Here is a 17,134-nt window from a genome sequence, read left to right as displayed (position 1 = left end):
CTTCTTTTTTGACTTTCTTTTCCTTGTTTTTTGTATAAATAGATAGCATTATGTATATGAGAAAATGCTCCGAACCCCCTTTCAGTTTATGAATAAAAGTTGCAGCCCCACTAATGAGTTAAAGAAAAGCTTGCACCTCCCCACCTTTAATTATTTTTTTCTTATATCTCTATCTTCCCCATACATACGTAAATACCAAAATCACAACAACATTGTTTTTTTTCCTGTTTTGAGCTAACATTTTTGAAGGCTCATTTCCAACAAATTTTTGATAGAAAAGCGAATTCATTTAACACTAAACAATAATTGATATTAGAGGAAAAAAATTCAACAATTTTCAAATACACAAACTTGTACAGAACAACAAAAATCATCTCAACTAGTAGAACAACGAAAAAACAATGAAGATCAACATATAACACATAACCAACGGATGAAAAATTTTAGTCTACATGTACATAGATCTCATACTATATGCCAAGAAAATCACAAGACACATATATGTTGAGTGTTTCTTGCTACAAACTAGAGTGGGAGGAACAACTCGAACAGAATCCACAACACTACACGTTAACAATAGTGCAGAGAAAGAATGATCTTACAGTGATAATGTCATCGCTTTACAACAGCTGATAGGAGCCAATTTTAGATGGCTAATCTCCAAGAAATTAAGAAGAATAAGGATTAAAAAAACACAGGAGAGTGGAACAATTTTTTGCTATTAATTCATAACCTCAAATGAACAGTAACATCGGAATAAATATGCAAGACTACCATTTGCAGCCAACAATGTTAGAGTTGGTGGGACAAGATACTAGAGACCAGGTGTTGTTTTTCACAAGAGCAGCATATTCTGCCATCATCGCATCACGCCAGCACTGATGTTTGTTGACTTAGGTGAAAGTGGTCGGCTCGAAATTGGGAGATGAACCATCAGTAAGAAACGCTTTCGGTTTAAGAGAGTTCGTCTGAGCCCTAGTAACCATGGAGTGTTGATTATTTTCAGTTGGGCGAAAAATTGTTGCTCGTTTTCGTAAGGAGGCAGTAGAATTTGGAGCTGACGATGGAAACGCCTCAGGTGTTAGGGTAGCGAAGATGGGCTCAGGTGATGGTTGGCTGTTGGATGTAGTTGGCGCATCCATGTGAGCGTGAGGAGCTGGACCAGGTAGTGGGCCTTAAGAAATCGGACCAGGTATTGGGCCTTGAGAAATCGAACTGGGAAAGGGATTAAGAGTGGCAACAATTGTTGGAGATAAATTATTATATGGGTGTGAGATTTGGTGAAGTTGAGCTATCATATGGAAATTTGTCTTCATAAAAAACAACATGGCGTGAGATATATATTTTTGAGGTAGGTTGATGATAACAAATATACCCTTTGTGAGACACACTGTACCCCAAGAAAATACATGGTTTTGATCGAAAATCGATTTTGTGAGGATTGTAGGGTCGGAGATAGGGATAACAAAGACAACCGAAAGTGTTGAGAAATGAATAATCTGGAATTTTGTGGTACAACTTTGTTTAGTACAGGGGTAATGGTGCGATTGTTCAAGTAAGTTGCAGTTTTGAAGGCATGCTCCCAAAAAACTTTTGGGTAATGAAGATTGTGCTAGTAAAGTGAGACCCTTTTTGACAATAACCCGATTTCTTCTTTCGATTGCCCCATTTTGTTCATGTGTATGGGGATAGGATACACGATGAATGATGCCATGTGTTTTAAGAAATGAAGATACATTTCTATATTCGCCCCCAATCGGTTTGCATACTTTTTATGCCACATGAAAATTGTGTTTTCACCATTGTGAGAAAATTAAGAAAACTTTGGTAAACTTGTGACTTGTGTGACAGAAAATAAACCCATATAAACTTGGAGCAATCATCCATAAACAACACAAAATATATGTGACCATTTAAAGAGAAAACGGGAGAAGGCCCCCAAACATCCGAATAAATCAATTCAAACGGTTTTGAAAAAATAAAATGAGATGTAGGAAGATGCATCCTATGACTTTTTCCTAATTGACATGAGTCACAAATATTAGGAAATTTATTATTTGAAACAGGAAGTTGAAAACTTGAAACTAAGCGTCTAAGAATCGATTCATGCGGGTGAGCAAGCCGCATATGCCATCCATGTAAAGAAACTCGACTGGAATTGAAGACTTTTGGAGATGAGCGAAAACTGGTAGGATGCAACCGATAGAGCCCCTCCTTTTTATCCCCTTGGATTAGAGTTTGACCCTGAAATGTCTTAACAGAACAGGTTTTAGGCCAAAATTCAACAAAAACGGGATTATCAGTGAGTTTTGATACACTAAGAAGGGATTTTGTGAGATCAGGAACATGAAGAACGTTGGTTAGTTTAAGATGAGGGAGAGATGAAGACCCAATATGAGAGATAGTCAAGTTATTACCGTTTCCCACTTGGAGTTTGTCATCTCCAGTGTAGGGATCAGCAATCTTGAGTTTGTTGAGGTCTGGTGTGACATGATCAGTTGCTCCACTGTCTACATACCAAGCTGGATCAAACACTGTAGATTGACTTTGTTGAGTCAAGTGAGCTTGGCGAGGATTGCCTTTAGGATTTGGTTTTCTGGAGGGATAATCTGTGAGATTGCCTCACTGCCAACAGTCAATGGATTCATGTCCAGGCTTGCTACACAATTGACACATGATACGCTTCTTTCGAGGATCTGAATTTCGAGAAGCATAAGAAGAGTTGGAGCCCTGTCCATTATGAGTTTGGGTTTTGTGGGTAGATCGGTTGACATTTAGGGCGGCAGCAGTGAGGGCGGAAGTGACTGAAGCAAGATGCAGGTGTTCTTGCTCAAGTCTCGCTTCTTCCTGTAATAGATAGCCTACAAGATCATCAACAGTTAGAGCTTCCGATTTCATCATAAATGTTGTAATGAAACTTCCATAAGACGAATCTAAGCCACTTAGAATGTATCCGATAAGATCTTCATCATGAACAGGGTGAAGATTTTCAGCCAAAGCATCAGAGATGGAGCGTTTTCGCTCTATGTACTCAAGCATGGTCATAGAACCTTTTGCAAGAGTTTGCAATTGAACCTTCAATTGCATTCGACATGCCCTAGTTTGAGCTTGAAACAATTTTTCAATCGTCTGCCAGGCTGCACGAGATGAGGTGGAGCGGGCGACAAAAGCAGACGCATGATCAGTAAGTGTAGATTTGAGCCAAAGCAAAACAAACTTATCACGTTTCTTCCTGGTGGTATACTTCGGATTTGGAGCGGTAGTGGCAGGAACCGCAACAACAGCAAGAGCGGTAGCAGTGGCTGGTATGGCTTCAACAACCGGAACTTCAATCGTCTCGGACGGTGGTTTAGGGTTTAACGCAAAATCCTCCAAATCAAACGTCTCTAGTGCTGAGATTATATTGGTGTGCCATAAGGCATAGTTCTTGTGATCCAATTTAGTAGTAATTGGGGGAATCTGAAAGTTGAGGGTGGAGGCTGTGGTGGTAGCCAAATTGAGAAGATTGGCAGTTCCGGTAGCCATGAATAAAGAAGAAAGAAAAAATTTTGTGCAGACTAAGCCTTAGCTCTGATACCATAAAGGGAAGAGGATTTCCGATCGATGATTTTATTTCACAGCAAGCAATTGTTTAGATACAAGTATAAGAGTTGTTGAGAGTGAGATATACACTCTTGATTCTATACTATGACTATTGACTTCTTGACTACATCAATACACCGTTTACAGTAAGTAGAATACATATTATGTACATATTATACATATTTGCTATTAAGGTCTAATAGTTCCACAACTGGGTCTAATGCAAAGGAACTGTGTATCATTAGACATTTTTAGTTGATGCAAATACAATCTGGGTGCTTACTAAAGAACAAGAATAATGCCTTATAGCAGTGGCATATTCCACATGATAAACAAATATGGCTTAACCAACTTGTGTTTATGAAGTTACCAAGCTAACAAAAGCCAGTATACTAAACTTCATCATAATACCGGATCTTCCTATCTTTCACCTTAACAATCTTAAAAATGGAATAAAAGAGAAAGAACATATATACTGTATAGGAGGTATTATGAAACAGACAATTATATGAAAAGAAAAATGGTGATACAAGCAATATTCTTTTAACCAATTAGTATCAAGTATAACCACGTTACTTATGTAAACTTAATTATATATCATGAGATAATTCATTTGATAATTTGATAAAAAGTACTCACGTTTGGACCCACCCCCTCGGAAACAAAATAATAATAATAAACGGGTGTATTATCTGAGCCCCACAAAAATGTTCTATACATCTATACTCGAAAAGCCATTGTTAACAAAAGCAAAGAACTCTATAATCAAAATTCTCAATAGGCACAGCCTTCTAGAATCAATGAGCACATACATTGATTGATAGTAGTTGCTAGATGTTAAAAAAAAAACAATTGCATCAAGTTTTAAGAAATGTTGAACTCATTTTGTTCCAGTAATGCACCAAGCCACCAAATTAGAGTCTCAACTCTCAAAGAATTGTTGAACTCATTTTGATGTATTTCCTGGTTACTATCTTTGTTATACTTAAAAAATAACCTACAAAGAGCCAGTAATCATATCATCAAGTTTTGAGAAATTTAAAAGGGCAGGGAATCAAGAAAGTTCTTTTCCATCTTTTGTCACTAGTTCATGTACTTCAAGGACTTGTTAGAAGATTCTAGGCATAATTTTCTTCATTGCTGTGAGATTGGCACGATTTTTTTTTCTACTCCTTGGTTCTAAACCTGTAGATTATTTATTAAATGGAAAAATGTTTCCTCACTCTTCATGACTAGATAGGCTGCTATAGTCCAAAAATAAAAGAAAATAAGTAAATTTCATCGTTCAAATTCCAAACAATAACTTCAGTGGAAGAAACAGTTTCATTCTGTTGAGGCAAGAACTACAGGATTTGATTCACAAAAATTAATGAAATTTCAACATTTTCGGAATATTATCATAGCTTTGTTACAGGAGATCTTAGTTACTGGTTAACTGTATAGTAACACATCCAAATGTAAAACAAACATTTTATTGGGGAAGTTCATGGAACAATTAATTTAGCCTTCGTATAAATGACATAAAAATCGAGTAAAAATAAGAAAAAAAAAAAAAAAAAACTTCACTGAATTTCATCCACACTTGGCTCCTCAGTCACTCTCCTCTTCAAGAGCTTTATGCAACATGCAAAGCACAATATAGACAAAAGAAAAAACTAAACAAAGATACAAATAAATTCAGAATTTGGGATAAAAAAGATTACAGTACACGTGAAGATACGTCGTTTTCATGATTGACCACCCACAGTTACATGGTGAAGCCACTCAGCCACAGAGTAGACTCGCGCTGAATACTATAATCAACCAGCGTCCACCAATTATTTAGTTTCTTCCTTTCAAATGTAAGTGTCTGTTGCTCAATGGGAATGCACTCCATCTCCTCAATCTTTGCCTTCACATCTTTAATGGTGTCCGAGCTTTCTACCTCCAGCATGATGGTCTTGAACTCTTCCCTGAAAAACTGAACAAAAATCCACATATCACCTCCTCCAAACCTCGGAACCAGATCCAATGTAGATTCTTGTTGGATATTATAATCCGCTAAAGTTCTAACATCCTCAAGGGTCTTTGCAGAAGTGACCAAACGCTGATGAAGTGGTGGAATCCCTTCTATCTCCTGAATCTTTGCCTTCAAATTACCAATGGTGTCCAAAGCTCCCGGATGAATCTTGATGGTCTTGCCTGTCAAAGTTTTAACAAAAGTTTCATACCCACCTGAACACATAATCAGCAGCACGCTCACTTCAGATTCATTTTGAATGTCATAATCCCTCAACGTTTTATTATACGCTAGACGCCTTCCATCAAAGAACAACACTTGGTGACTCACCGGAATCCCCTCTAGGACCCAAATTTTCGACATCACGTAATAAATTGTCTCCAAGCTCTTCACCCTCAGGGAGAAGGTCTTCCCTGTCAAAGTCTCAACAAAAATCTGCATATCATCTCCTCCAAACCTCTGAACATGAAAAAGGTCCAATGTAGAGTCTCGTTTGATGTTATGGTCCCTCAAAGTTTTACCATTCTCGAGCATGTTCCCAGCAAAGAACAAATGTTGTTGATGACAAGGAATCCCCTCTATGTCCACAATTTTTTCTTTCACACTACCAATGGTTTCCAAGCTCTCCACAGCCAGCATGATGGTCTTCTCTGACGCAGTCTTCACAAAAATTCGCATATCATCTTCAAACTTGAGACTCAAGTACAATATACAAACACGTGGCATTTGATATTCCATCAAAGTTCGAGTTCCAGAAACATCGAGGTTCTTCCCAGCTATGATCAAGTGCTGCTGATGTGGTGGAGTCCCGTCTATGTCCTCAATCATGGCCTTCACTTTACGGATGGTGTCAAAGCTTTCAACTTCCAAAGTTATTGTCTTCCCCATTGGCGTTCGAACAAAGATCCGCATCTCGCCACGAAGACGGAGCACGAGATGCAGCGAAGATTCCTTCTTGGATATTGTACTCGGCGAAGGCTCTGTTATCTTCCAACTGTTATCATCAGTAAAGTCAACCTTCTCAGCAACCTTCTAAAATTAGTATATATATATATATATATATATATATATATATATATATATATATATATATATATATATATATTAATTGTATTTGATGGTGTCAATGATTTGTATGTGTTTAAAAAGTTATATATTTATTTGAACTTTTCAAAAATTGAAAAGGTGGATAACAAAAATTAGTATTTAAATGAAGGACCAGTTCCACATCTTAGTCTAAACTTTGACTAATTTTTATTGGTATTTGGTTTCTCTTTTTATATTTTCTAAATATTTTCAGTTTTTTATACAATTCATATAAATGACCATTCAAACATAAGTCAACTATACAAAAAACCTATAATGCCACATATAAAACCTATAATCACAGGAATCAAAAATTAATTTTCCACCTTTTCTGAACTTTTCATTTTACTAATGGCTATAAAATTTGCAGATTTAAAACTAGTCACAAACCTGATACAATCATTACCATATATGGGTGCAAAAACCTCAAGTCTTTGAACCAAATAATCATCACTGATGGGCTACCTAATCGCCATTGTGCCGAAAAATAGTGTCATCGGAACTACTATCTCCGTCGGAGCTCTTCAATCTACCAGATTAGTAAGTTTTTTTTCTCTCAACTCGACCTTATAGTTTAAGGAAAAAAAAAACCAAAATACATATTCCATGAGATAGAGAGCATGACGGTCGTTGTCGTTGGTCGCTACCACTAGTTGTTGCCGATGTCGCCGGAAGCTCTCTAAGAGTCGCCTCTACCGGTCATCGGTCTCCGATGGATGTCTCTACCTGTCGTTGCCGTCGAACTTTCTATCCTTTTCCTTCTTCTTCTCTTTTTTTTTCTCTCTATTTTCCCAGTATATTATATACATACTCATTATTTCTTGTCATATGCGTGTAAAAAGAGATATAAAACAGAGTCATTATTTCTTGTCATATGCGTGTAAAAAGAGAAAAAGTCACATTTAATATAGCTTACATCCATTATGTTACCTTTTTTGACATTAATTTATAGGTGACCCTTAATTTATTACTTTTTTGGGTTTTGATCCACTACTTGGCTATTCATCATTTTTTTGTAAAATTTATTAATAATTTATATTTAGTTTTCAGTCTTAAATTAGAAACTTCATTTTATATGATTTTTTTAAAAATATTTTTGGTTTTTAATTTTCATATGCAGGAAAAAAAGCAAAAGTATTTCTGAGTTTTGTACAAAACAAGTATATTATCTATTTTTTTATAAGTGTGTAATTAGTTGAAGTATTGATACATTTTTTTAATATTAAATTTATTTTCTCAAATTTTACTGTTTAGATCTCATGAAGATTTAATGATTTGGGTACAAAATGTGGTACGTTCTCAAGGTTTTGTTATCGTCACTAAACGATTAAAAGCAATAACAATTGGATTCATCTCTAAAATAGTACTTGGTTGTGATCGTGGAGGTATTCCCAAAAGCGAAGATGCAGATTCAAAAAAAAAAAAATTGTCCATTCGAATTGGTAGGAAAGTATACGAAGGCTCATGGTTTTGGACGTTAAGGGTCGTACATGATGAACACAATCATGAACCAGCAATGTATAGCAATGTATATGGAGGGTCATCCGTTGCAATACGATTGTCGGATAAAGAATCTCATTTGGTGCAAGAATTGACAAAATTGAATGTAAAACCGCAAGATATTTTGTCAACACTAAAGGAGCAAAAACCCAAATAACGTGTCTTCACTGAGAACTACATACAATTTTCGTCATAAGTTTCGAAGATCTCAACAAGAAGGTAGAAGTCCGATGCAGAATGTTATGCATATTTGGCGAACTAAAGGGTATGATTTTGTGTTTTGTTTAAACAATAATACTAATGAGTTAGAAGAATCGTTTTTCATGCATCCAACATCATTAAAGACGTGGCAAACATTTCCATATGTGGTGTTTGTAACACCCCGATCTTGGTATGTTCACTTTTACCCTTCATTAATTAAAGTTTCATTTTTTAGCCCTTGAAGCTGGTACACGGGGCGTACCACTTGGTACGCTTAACGTACTAGCTTGAGAAGGTTCGAGACATTGAGTGTGTACGCTGGGTATACGCTTATATACGTTGGGCGTAAACGTGATTCATAGAAAACCCTAAATGGGGTGTTGCACCCTATATATTCATCCTTAATCCTTAGGGTTGGCCTCATTTCTTGTCCCTATACCTCCAGAAAACCCTAAACGTCCCCTTAGCCTCCATTTGTGCATTTTGAGCTCTTGAAGAGAAATTTGTGCTGATTTGGTCCATCTTTGAAGAAACTAGAAGAGAGTGAAGTTCATAGTTTGGTGGGAGACTTGAGATCCAAAACCCTTCATCACTTTGCAAGCTTCCTAAGGTATCAAGTTCAAACCTTGACTTGTCAATGTCTAGTTTTCTTTATGGCTTGATTTGGCACACTTTTGGTCCCTTTTGTATGGATTGTTGGTTTGGAACGATTTGAAGGGATCATTTCTTTAGATCTGGAATTGTTAAAGGCTTCCTAGGCATAAATTGATGGGTTTTAGTATACTACAACATCTTATGGTGCACATACAACCCTAAATGCTTTGGATCTATGTTTTCTCTAATTATACATGCAATATTATTTCCAAAGCATTTAGCCTACAACTAGCATACAATTGATATAAACAACATAAAATTGAGTTATATAGTTACCTCTTTGTTGTAGCTTGTAGTTTTCTTGAGTTTGGCCTTTAAGAACTTAGTTCCCCAAGTGTTGCATCTCAAATGGAATCACAACACACCTTTGGACAAAATGATGACTTTTGAGAGAATATTCTTGTACACAAAATCGGCTCATGTAACTCCAAGAATCACTAGCGTGCCATTTTGGATGCTAAGGGGCTTCTTATATAGTGTGGCAAGATTAGGGTTACATCCATGTAAACCCTAATGCAACCCAAATGGACCATGCTACTCTCGGGTCAAGTACATGGACTACCATATTGGTTTAGCCCATCCTAAATAACAATTGGCCCACTCTATAATAATCACTGATTTATAAAATCAATTCTCATATATTTAATTAGTCTCTTTTGATCACAAAATTAATTCCAAATTAATTCTTGATCAATACTAATTAAAACATATGATTTCATATTAATATATTAGAACTTATAATATATTAACAAACCATAGATAACCTCTTCTCAAAAGTCCATCCTATCAAATTGTCCCGGTGATATGCAACTCAAATGGACCATGCTACTCTCGGGTCAAGTACATACCAATTATAGTTATGGGCTTAGACATCTAATCCAACATAAATGTGCCAACTTTATGGGGTATTAGTATTCATGGATGCATAAAGTCATTTCTAAGCTTAATAGCTTCGTTTAGTTATGCATGAACGTAAAGTTAGCAATTTTACGTGTTATTCAGCTCAAGGAAGTCAGATCTATGTTTTGGGGCTTTATCTTAAAGAATTAAGAGCTTAATGGGGATAATGGATTAACAGGGGAGTACGATGGGCGTACAAGCTAGTACGCACAGTGTACAAGCCTCAATGCGAGTACGCTTAGCATACAGCTGGGTACGCCCCGTGTACTTACTCTGTGGGCTTTGCAAAATTGGGCTTCAAGTTTGGGCGACCTTTTTGGGCTTGGATGCTTAGGTCCTATTTGGGATATCTGAGTGTTGATGTTTTAGGCCAAGTGAAGGATTGTACTTTAGGGTAAGGCCCAAGCAGGAGTTGGGCCCAATTTGGAAAATTGGGCCAATTATGGGTCTTGGATGATTATTTAGTAGTTGGGCCTTTTGGATCAAGATTTGGGCATGGGTCTTAGCCCAAATAAGGAAAGGGTAAAGTGGCCATTTACCCTAATAATGGACTCTCAGCTTAGATTGTAATCCAAATATTAATTGGATGACTATTATGATGTGATCGTGAGGAGATTTTAGTGAGCTAACAACCAAAGACTTTTAGTGTGATTCAGCAGTGTGAGGCGAGTTTTCCTCACTGTACTTATGGGTCGAAGGTACCAAGGTCAGCCCTTTGGATTGTTATCTTGATTATCGTATGACTGAGTATTGTAGTGATCAGTTAGATCTGTATCCTGGTAGATAGGATGATGCAATGCTTAGTGATCTGTAAGATCTGTCTGCTTGTTATTGGCTGGTTAATTGTATGATTATCTGTTATATATGTGTATCGACATGGTGTATATGTGGTTAGGTTGAGGCGGTCCTAATTTGTGTTGAAGGCCAACTGACCCATGGTGGCCCAAGATAGACTGAAGGCCAGTGGTGCGTTCCAGTCAGACCGAAGGCCCGGAGAACGGTCCAGATAGGCTGAAGGCCCGTTGTGGCGTACCAGTCATGCTGAAGGTTCTGTGAGCGTACCAGATAGAATGTAGGCCAGTGGGGTGTTCCAGTCAAGCTGAAGGCTCTGTATGCATGCTTGATACGTGTGGAATGTACTAGTTTTAATCCTAACTAACTTAACACAAAAGCAAACACACAAAAGGCAGTGTACCTATCGATTAGCAGTTTAGTGTAGGCAAGTCGAGTATCAAAGTCAGGGAACAGTAAACAATTAAAATATCACTAATATTATCTAACTAAAACAATTATAAAAAAGGGGGTTTTATCGAGTTTTGCAAGACTAGAAACTTAAGCAATTCTTGAATACTTTGCAAAGAACAATTAACAAATAAAAGAGAAGCAAAAGACAACTTGATTCAATATGATTAAAGAGACTTCCGTTTAGATTCGATTCACTTATTCATATGGTTGATTTCGTGGCAAGTGCAATGGATCAATATATCATTAATTACCGATTTCTAATATGATTAGGTTCATGTTCACTATTATTAATCCTTTAGCAAACAAATCAATTCAAGCAGTGATGAAGTGATTAAACTAAAGAGTTTACTAGTGTTCAATTAGAATAAAGTAAGACTTGTAGTAATAGCTAATCAAATTGGTTCGTTCAATTAACTAATATGTGGTTGGTCATCACACATGCTCATTCATTAACTTATTTATTCTCTAGTTAGCCCTAGGTTGTATTCACAACACTAGGCATACAATCTTGTTTTCACAAAACCATAAGATTCAAGTAATCAAGAAGATGTTCATACAACTTAATATACTTAGTCATTAACAGAAAATAATTATCATTAACACATAAGGATCTTTTTACAAGCATAAAAGATAAATAACCAAATCAATATAATCCAAAGCCACTAATCAAACCATATTCATAAGATCATCTAGTCTAAACATAAGTATGGAGTTTTAGCCCATAACTTCAGCTAATAACATCATAAACTCAAAATCTAATATTGCAAACATGATTCACACAAAGGATTAAGAGAAAAGTAATAGTTAAATGCCTTTGATCTCTTCTAAATTAACCTCTAGTCGAATTATGAGTTCCAAAGCTTCTTGAGAATGTCTCTGGCCTCCAAAAATCGCTAATAGCCTCCAGGCAACGTTAGGGTTTCGAGTGGAAACGATCTATATATAGATTCTGAAAAACAGCGCAACTCGTCGAGTTTTATGACCCAACTCGCCGAGTTTTTTACTTAAATCGCGTGTAAGGCAAGGCACTATTTTTTCGGGAATCTTCTTAGCAACTCGTCGAGTTGATGGATAAACTCGCCGAGTTCTTCTTCAATTTTGCCTTCTTCCTTGAAAATCCAATTGCCAAGCTTCTAATTGCTAAATTCGCTTCTTTCTCCTTCCGAGCATGTCATTGTTGCTGAAAATGAAATTTTAAACTAATTAAGCACCTTTTGTTCATTATTTGAGACAAAAACAACATAAAGTATTAAGATAATGCATGAATTTTATAACTAAATATGCCCACATCAAAATACCCCACACTTGACTTTTGCTTGCCCCCAAGCAAATTACTGAATTTTAGCACACTAATATCACATAAGACAATCCCAATCGAACCCAACCATTATGCCAAGACCGCAACACATGCATTTGTGTCTAATTTTTTCCCAGGGACCCCCTAACTCTAAATACTCATAATATTCATAAACACTCTCCCACTTCTTTTAAACTATGCTCATTTTATGCATCCATCCAAATCCATCCGCAGAAAACTTTTTTAACCTCAAGGAATATTTGGTTAACCCCCCCCCCCCCCCAAGCACACATACGGAAAAATAACCTAGAAAAGAAAAATATAATAAAATAAAAGACTTGATAAATTGAATCTTCAATAATTTGCATCTTTTCTTCATAATATTTTTTCGTTCTTCATAGCTTGTAAATTCTTTCAAACATTTCATCACTCTTTTTTTTAACCACACTTTTTTCACTCAAACTAAAAACCTAGAAAAACATATGCTTACTGTAACGCCCCGATTCTCAGGTATTGTTTAAATAAGAATTTAATTGGTTTCAAGGCCTACTCGACGAGTCGGTTGCCCTACTCGTCGAGTAGCAACGGGTTTGGTACGCTTGTTTAGTGACCTACTCGCCGAGTCCATGAAGGGACTCGACGAGTAGGAGCTGGCAGAAGAAACCCTAAATCCGGGGTTTTGCACCCTTTTTTTAAGGAAGCATAAGCCTCCTTTGGCCTCTTTGCAGTCCATTGAGAGCCCAGAAAACCCTAATTCGTGTGGTGTTTCATTATTGTGTGTGTTAAGCTTGGGAGGAAGATCCTTGGAGAAAAGGAACTTGGAAGGCAAGGGAATTGGAGCAAGGAAAGTGTGGGAACCAGAATCTACCTCAGCTAGCATCTTCCAGAGGTATCAAGTCGCCACCTTTACTTCTTTTCCCTTCTAGATCTCTTTTTCATTGAGTTTGGGGCTTTTATGGATCTTTGAGTTGATATGGTAGACTATGGCCTAGATCTGAAGTTGTAACTTCAGATCTGGACCCTTCTTAAGTCCTAGAGCCATAAAGTTTCTAGTTTGGGCATGAATGAAGCCTTCTTTGGGTAGGAAACCCCATTGTGAGCTTGGATTTGACATTTAGAGCCTTTGTAGCTATGCATGCACGTAAAGTTTGCAACTTTACGTGAAAAGCATGCCTTAGAAGCTTGGATCTGTAGTTTGGAGCAGCTGCATGGCTCATATGAGTCTGTATGGCAAAAAGGTCTGAAGGGACTCGGCGAGTCACATGGTCGACTCGGCGAGTCATATGAAGATAGGCATTGAACTCAACGAGTTGGATGAACAACTCGACGAGTCCGATGAAGATTGTCGTAGACTCGACGAGTGGATGAACAACTCGGCGAGTCGGTTGAGGTTTCCCCCAACTTATGTACACGTGCGTAGCCGTCGAGTTGCAAGAAGGAAACTCGATGAGTGGTCTTAGGGTTTCGATCGTAAACCGAAGGAACTCGGCGAGTCACCCCGGTGACTCGGCGAGTGGGCAAGTACTTCAAGGAACTCGGCGAGTAGCCGAGGGTACTCGACGAGTTAGGGTCAACATGGACTGTTGACCTTGACTGAGGACTTTGACTTTGCCCAAGGGTTGATTAGTTGGTCTAAGGAGTACCTTGTAAGGTCAAGGGCTTATGGGTGTTTTCGTATTATGGTAATAGGTGGTGGAGTCTTTGGCAGGTGATCCGAGAGTTGGAGTTTATCTACCGAGTCGACATCTGCAAGGTGAGTTATCCTCACTATATCGATAGGGTCTAAGGCACCAAGGCCGGCCCTTTAGTTGTTATTGTTATGGTATGTTACATATGGCTATGATTTGTTAGATCAGAATCAGGATAGACAGTATGTTATGCTCTTATGATCCGTAGGGATTGATATGTTAGTGACCTGCTAGGTCAGTGCTCTAGTTGTGAGAGATTGCTATGATTGGTGATCAGTGAGATAGATATGTTTGATGTTTGTATATACCAATATATGTTAGTTATGCGCACATGGTTATTTGCTTGTTGCTTGGGTTGAGGCGGTCCTGCTTTGTGCTGAAGGCCAACACACCCTATGAGCGGTCCGGGGAGACTGTAGGCCCACGTGGCGGTCCAGTTAAGCCGAAGGCTCGGGACAGATTCAGATAGACTGTAGGCCCTGCAGGGCGGTCCAGTCAGGTCGAAGGCCCAGTCTGCATGTTGTTGTTTATCTGTTATTGATATGGTATTATCAGTGGGGTATTGGTATTTTGGGGGTAGCTCACTAAGCCCTCGGGCTTACAGTTTTCAGTTTATTGTTTCAGGTACTTCAGGAGATCATGGCAAGGCGAAGGCGTGACCGTACCGCTCCTCATCCCTATGATCTGGTTTTAGGGACACTCTGATTGAATAATGATTTGAAAACATTTTTGTAAACGATACTATTGGGTTTTATTTATGATTGAAAAAGTTTAAATTTGGCGTAAAATTTTTGGATGTTACAAGTTGGTATCAGAGCCTTGGTTTGAGTGAATTGGAGGAACATTCGTGTGAATCCAGTCTAAAACCAAGGGAACATTCGGAGAATAAAAAATTTTAAAATGGTTTTCAAAAAAAATAAAGGATGGAGGATGCAGAGGGTACGATCAGCCGGAGCCTGTAAGTAAACCCCAAAATACCATACAGTTATTTGATATTATGATATGTTAGAACAGCATGCTAGAACTAGGCTAGGGATCTTCAGGAATCGTATGATAGACTTGCCTGATTATATGATGCCTACTAGCCTAGGGTCTCTTGTGTATGGAATTGACATCATTACTGTAGTTGTTAGTGTGTGCATCACGGCTGTGCATAATCAAGATCTTATAGCCTAAGAATGTTGAATTCAGTCTTCGGATAGGATTGGATATTCGAAAGTCTATTGTGTCCAGTGTTATGCGCGGCTAGCATGCACTAGCACTGCAGGGGTTGATTTAAATGTTTCATGGATGTGTGGGCTGTGAGGAGCTGGGAGATCAGTTGTGGGATAGGCGATGTTTCCCTAGGAGTAAGGGTTGAGCGCATGTTATGTTGATGATAGTGTTAGGGTGTTGTGGTGATACTTGAGACAAATATGGGTAGGTGTGGAAGGTAGTATGGGCCCGTACTACTGAAAGCACAGGACCTATACACGTAGCAAGGAAGTCACAACCCTTAGGGTTTGTGGGTTTTGGTCTCCCGATATTATGTTATTTATCTAATGACTTGAGTATATTTTCAGTATGGTGGTGAGGAGACGTTTTGCTACTGGGTCCGGATCAGGATCGGGATCCGGATCAGGGTTAGGGTCAGGAGACGGAGGGTCAGGGGTGCCGATAGCACCCGAGCCCGTGGTACAGATAGGACCGAGGAGTTGGATGCCAGGATCCGGGAGATTATGCACGACGAGATTGCCGCAGCGTTCCGAGCACAGCTGCCAGAGATGTTTGGGTCGATTAAGACCGCGATGGTTGAGTACTTAGATGAGCGTTATGCAGCTCTAGTTGTGACAGCTGCCGCTGCAGCCACTTCGGCTGTAACTACGGCATGGGTTGGAGGAGGAGCCAGTAGGGCTTTCCAGTACCGGGACTTCGATAACACGAAGCCCCCGAAGTTTGATGGTACACAGGATGCGATCAGGGCTATGAGGTGGTTATCTGACGTGGAGGGCTGTTTCTTCACGTGTTCATGTCCTGCTGACCAGAAGGTTAGGTGTGCCCTGAACCTGCTGAGGCTTGGGGCAAAGGACTGGTGGAGATTGACGACAGGGTCGTACACTGATGACCAGCGAGCTGCTGTTACTTGGGAGCAGTTCCGAGATATGTTCCGCACCCGCTACGTTCCACGCGTGGAGCGGGAGCGGCTGGCTCATGAGTTTTTGACATTGAGGCAGGATGGGGAGTCTGTGATGGAGATTACTCGTATGTTCACGGAGAGGGCTATGTTTTGCCTGGAGTTTGCTTCAGAGCAGTCTCAGATGACTCGTTATCTGAGTATGCTCAAAACTAATATTCGACAGTTTGTTGCTACGCAACGTTGTGAGACTCTTTTGGATCTTCAGGAAGCCGCGAGGCAGCGCGAGTTGGAGATAGAGCTGCAGTTTAAGGAGCAGCGTCAGGTTCCGGCACAGTCTCAGCCGGCACCTAAGCGGTCCAAGACCGCTGATACTCGGACCGGGGGTCAGCAGAGCCGCACTTGTGGAAAGTATGGCAGGGGTCATTCAGGGATTTGTCGAGCAGGAGGTGGTTGCCACAAATGTGGCAAGGAGGGGCACTATGCCAGGGACTGTCGCCAGTCGGCCCCTCCAGCAGATATGAGGATTTGTTATCATTGTCATCAGGTTGGTCACGTGAAGACCAACTGCCCGCAGCTCGCCGCCAAGCCGGCGCAGGGATCCGCACTGGCTACTTTGAGGATTGGGGATGGGAGGCCAGTCAAGGCGGAGCCTCCGAAGGCTCAGGGGCACGCCTTCCAGCTCACGGCCGAGGAGGCCAAGGCAGCACCGGATGTGGTTGCTGGTATGTTTCTATTTTCTGTTTCAGTCATTTTATCTATGTTGTGCTTATCGTTGGTGCCTGTGTTTAGGTACGTTTTTAGTAAACTCTTTGCCTGCATTGGTTTTATTTGACTCGGGGGCGAGTCGGTTGTTTGTATCTCAGACT

General features: G+C 39.2%; 2 protein-coding genes across 2 annotated transcripts; one reads left to right on the top strand and one right to left on the bottom strand.

Moving 5' to 3' along the window:
- Window positions 1-5,041: 5,041 nt before the first annotated feature.
- On the bottom strand, window positions 5,042-6,581 carry LOC145111682 (polyubiquitin-like). The gene has a single exon (XM_079047941.1). It carries the CDS (start codon window positions 6,491-6,493, stop codon window positions 5,330-5,332), a length of 1,164 nt encoding a protein of 387 aa, XP_078904067.1. The 5' UTR covers window positions 6,494-6,581; the 3' UTR covers window positions 5,042-5,329.
- Window positions 6,582-7,123: 542 nt separating this feature from the next.
- On the top strand, window positions 7,124-8,324 carry LOC145112304 (uncharacterized). Its single transcript, XM_079048480.1, has 4 exons — window positions 7,124-7,207; window positions 7,620-7,682; window positions 7,788-7,801; window positions 7,922-8,324. The coding sequence occupies exons 1-4, from the start codon at window positions 7,124-7,126 to the stop codon at window positions 8,322-8,324; spliced, it is 564 nt and encodes a 187-aa protein (XP_078904606.1).
- The last annotated feature ends 8,810 nt before the right edge of the window (window positions 8,325-17,134 follow it).

The sequence above is a fragment of the Lactuca virosa genome, chromosome 5 (genome assembly GCF_052849685.1).
Source record: "Lactuca virosa cultivar CGN04683 chromosome 5, Lactuca_virosa_CGN04683_v6, whole genome shotgun sequence".
NCBI classification, from domain to species: Eukaryota; Viridiplantae; Streptophyta; class Magnoliopsida; order Asterales; family Asteraceae; genus Lactuca; species Lactuca virosa.
Note: the sequence above shows the minus strand (reverse complement) of the source record. Positions and strands in the feature narration are given on the sequence as shown.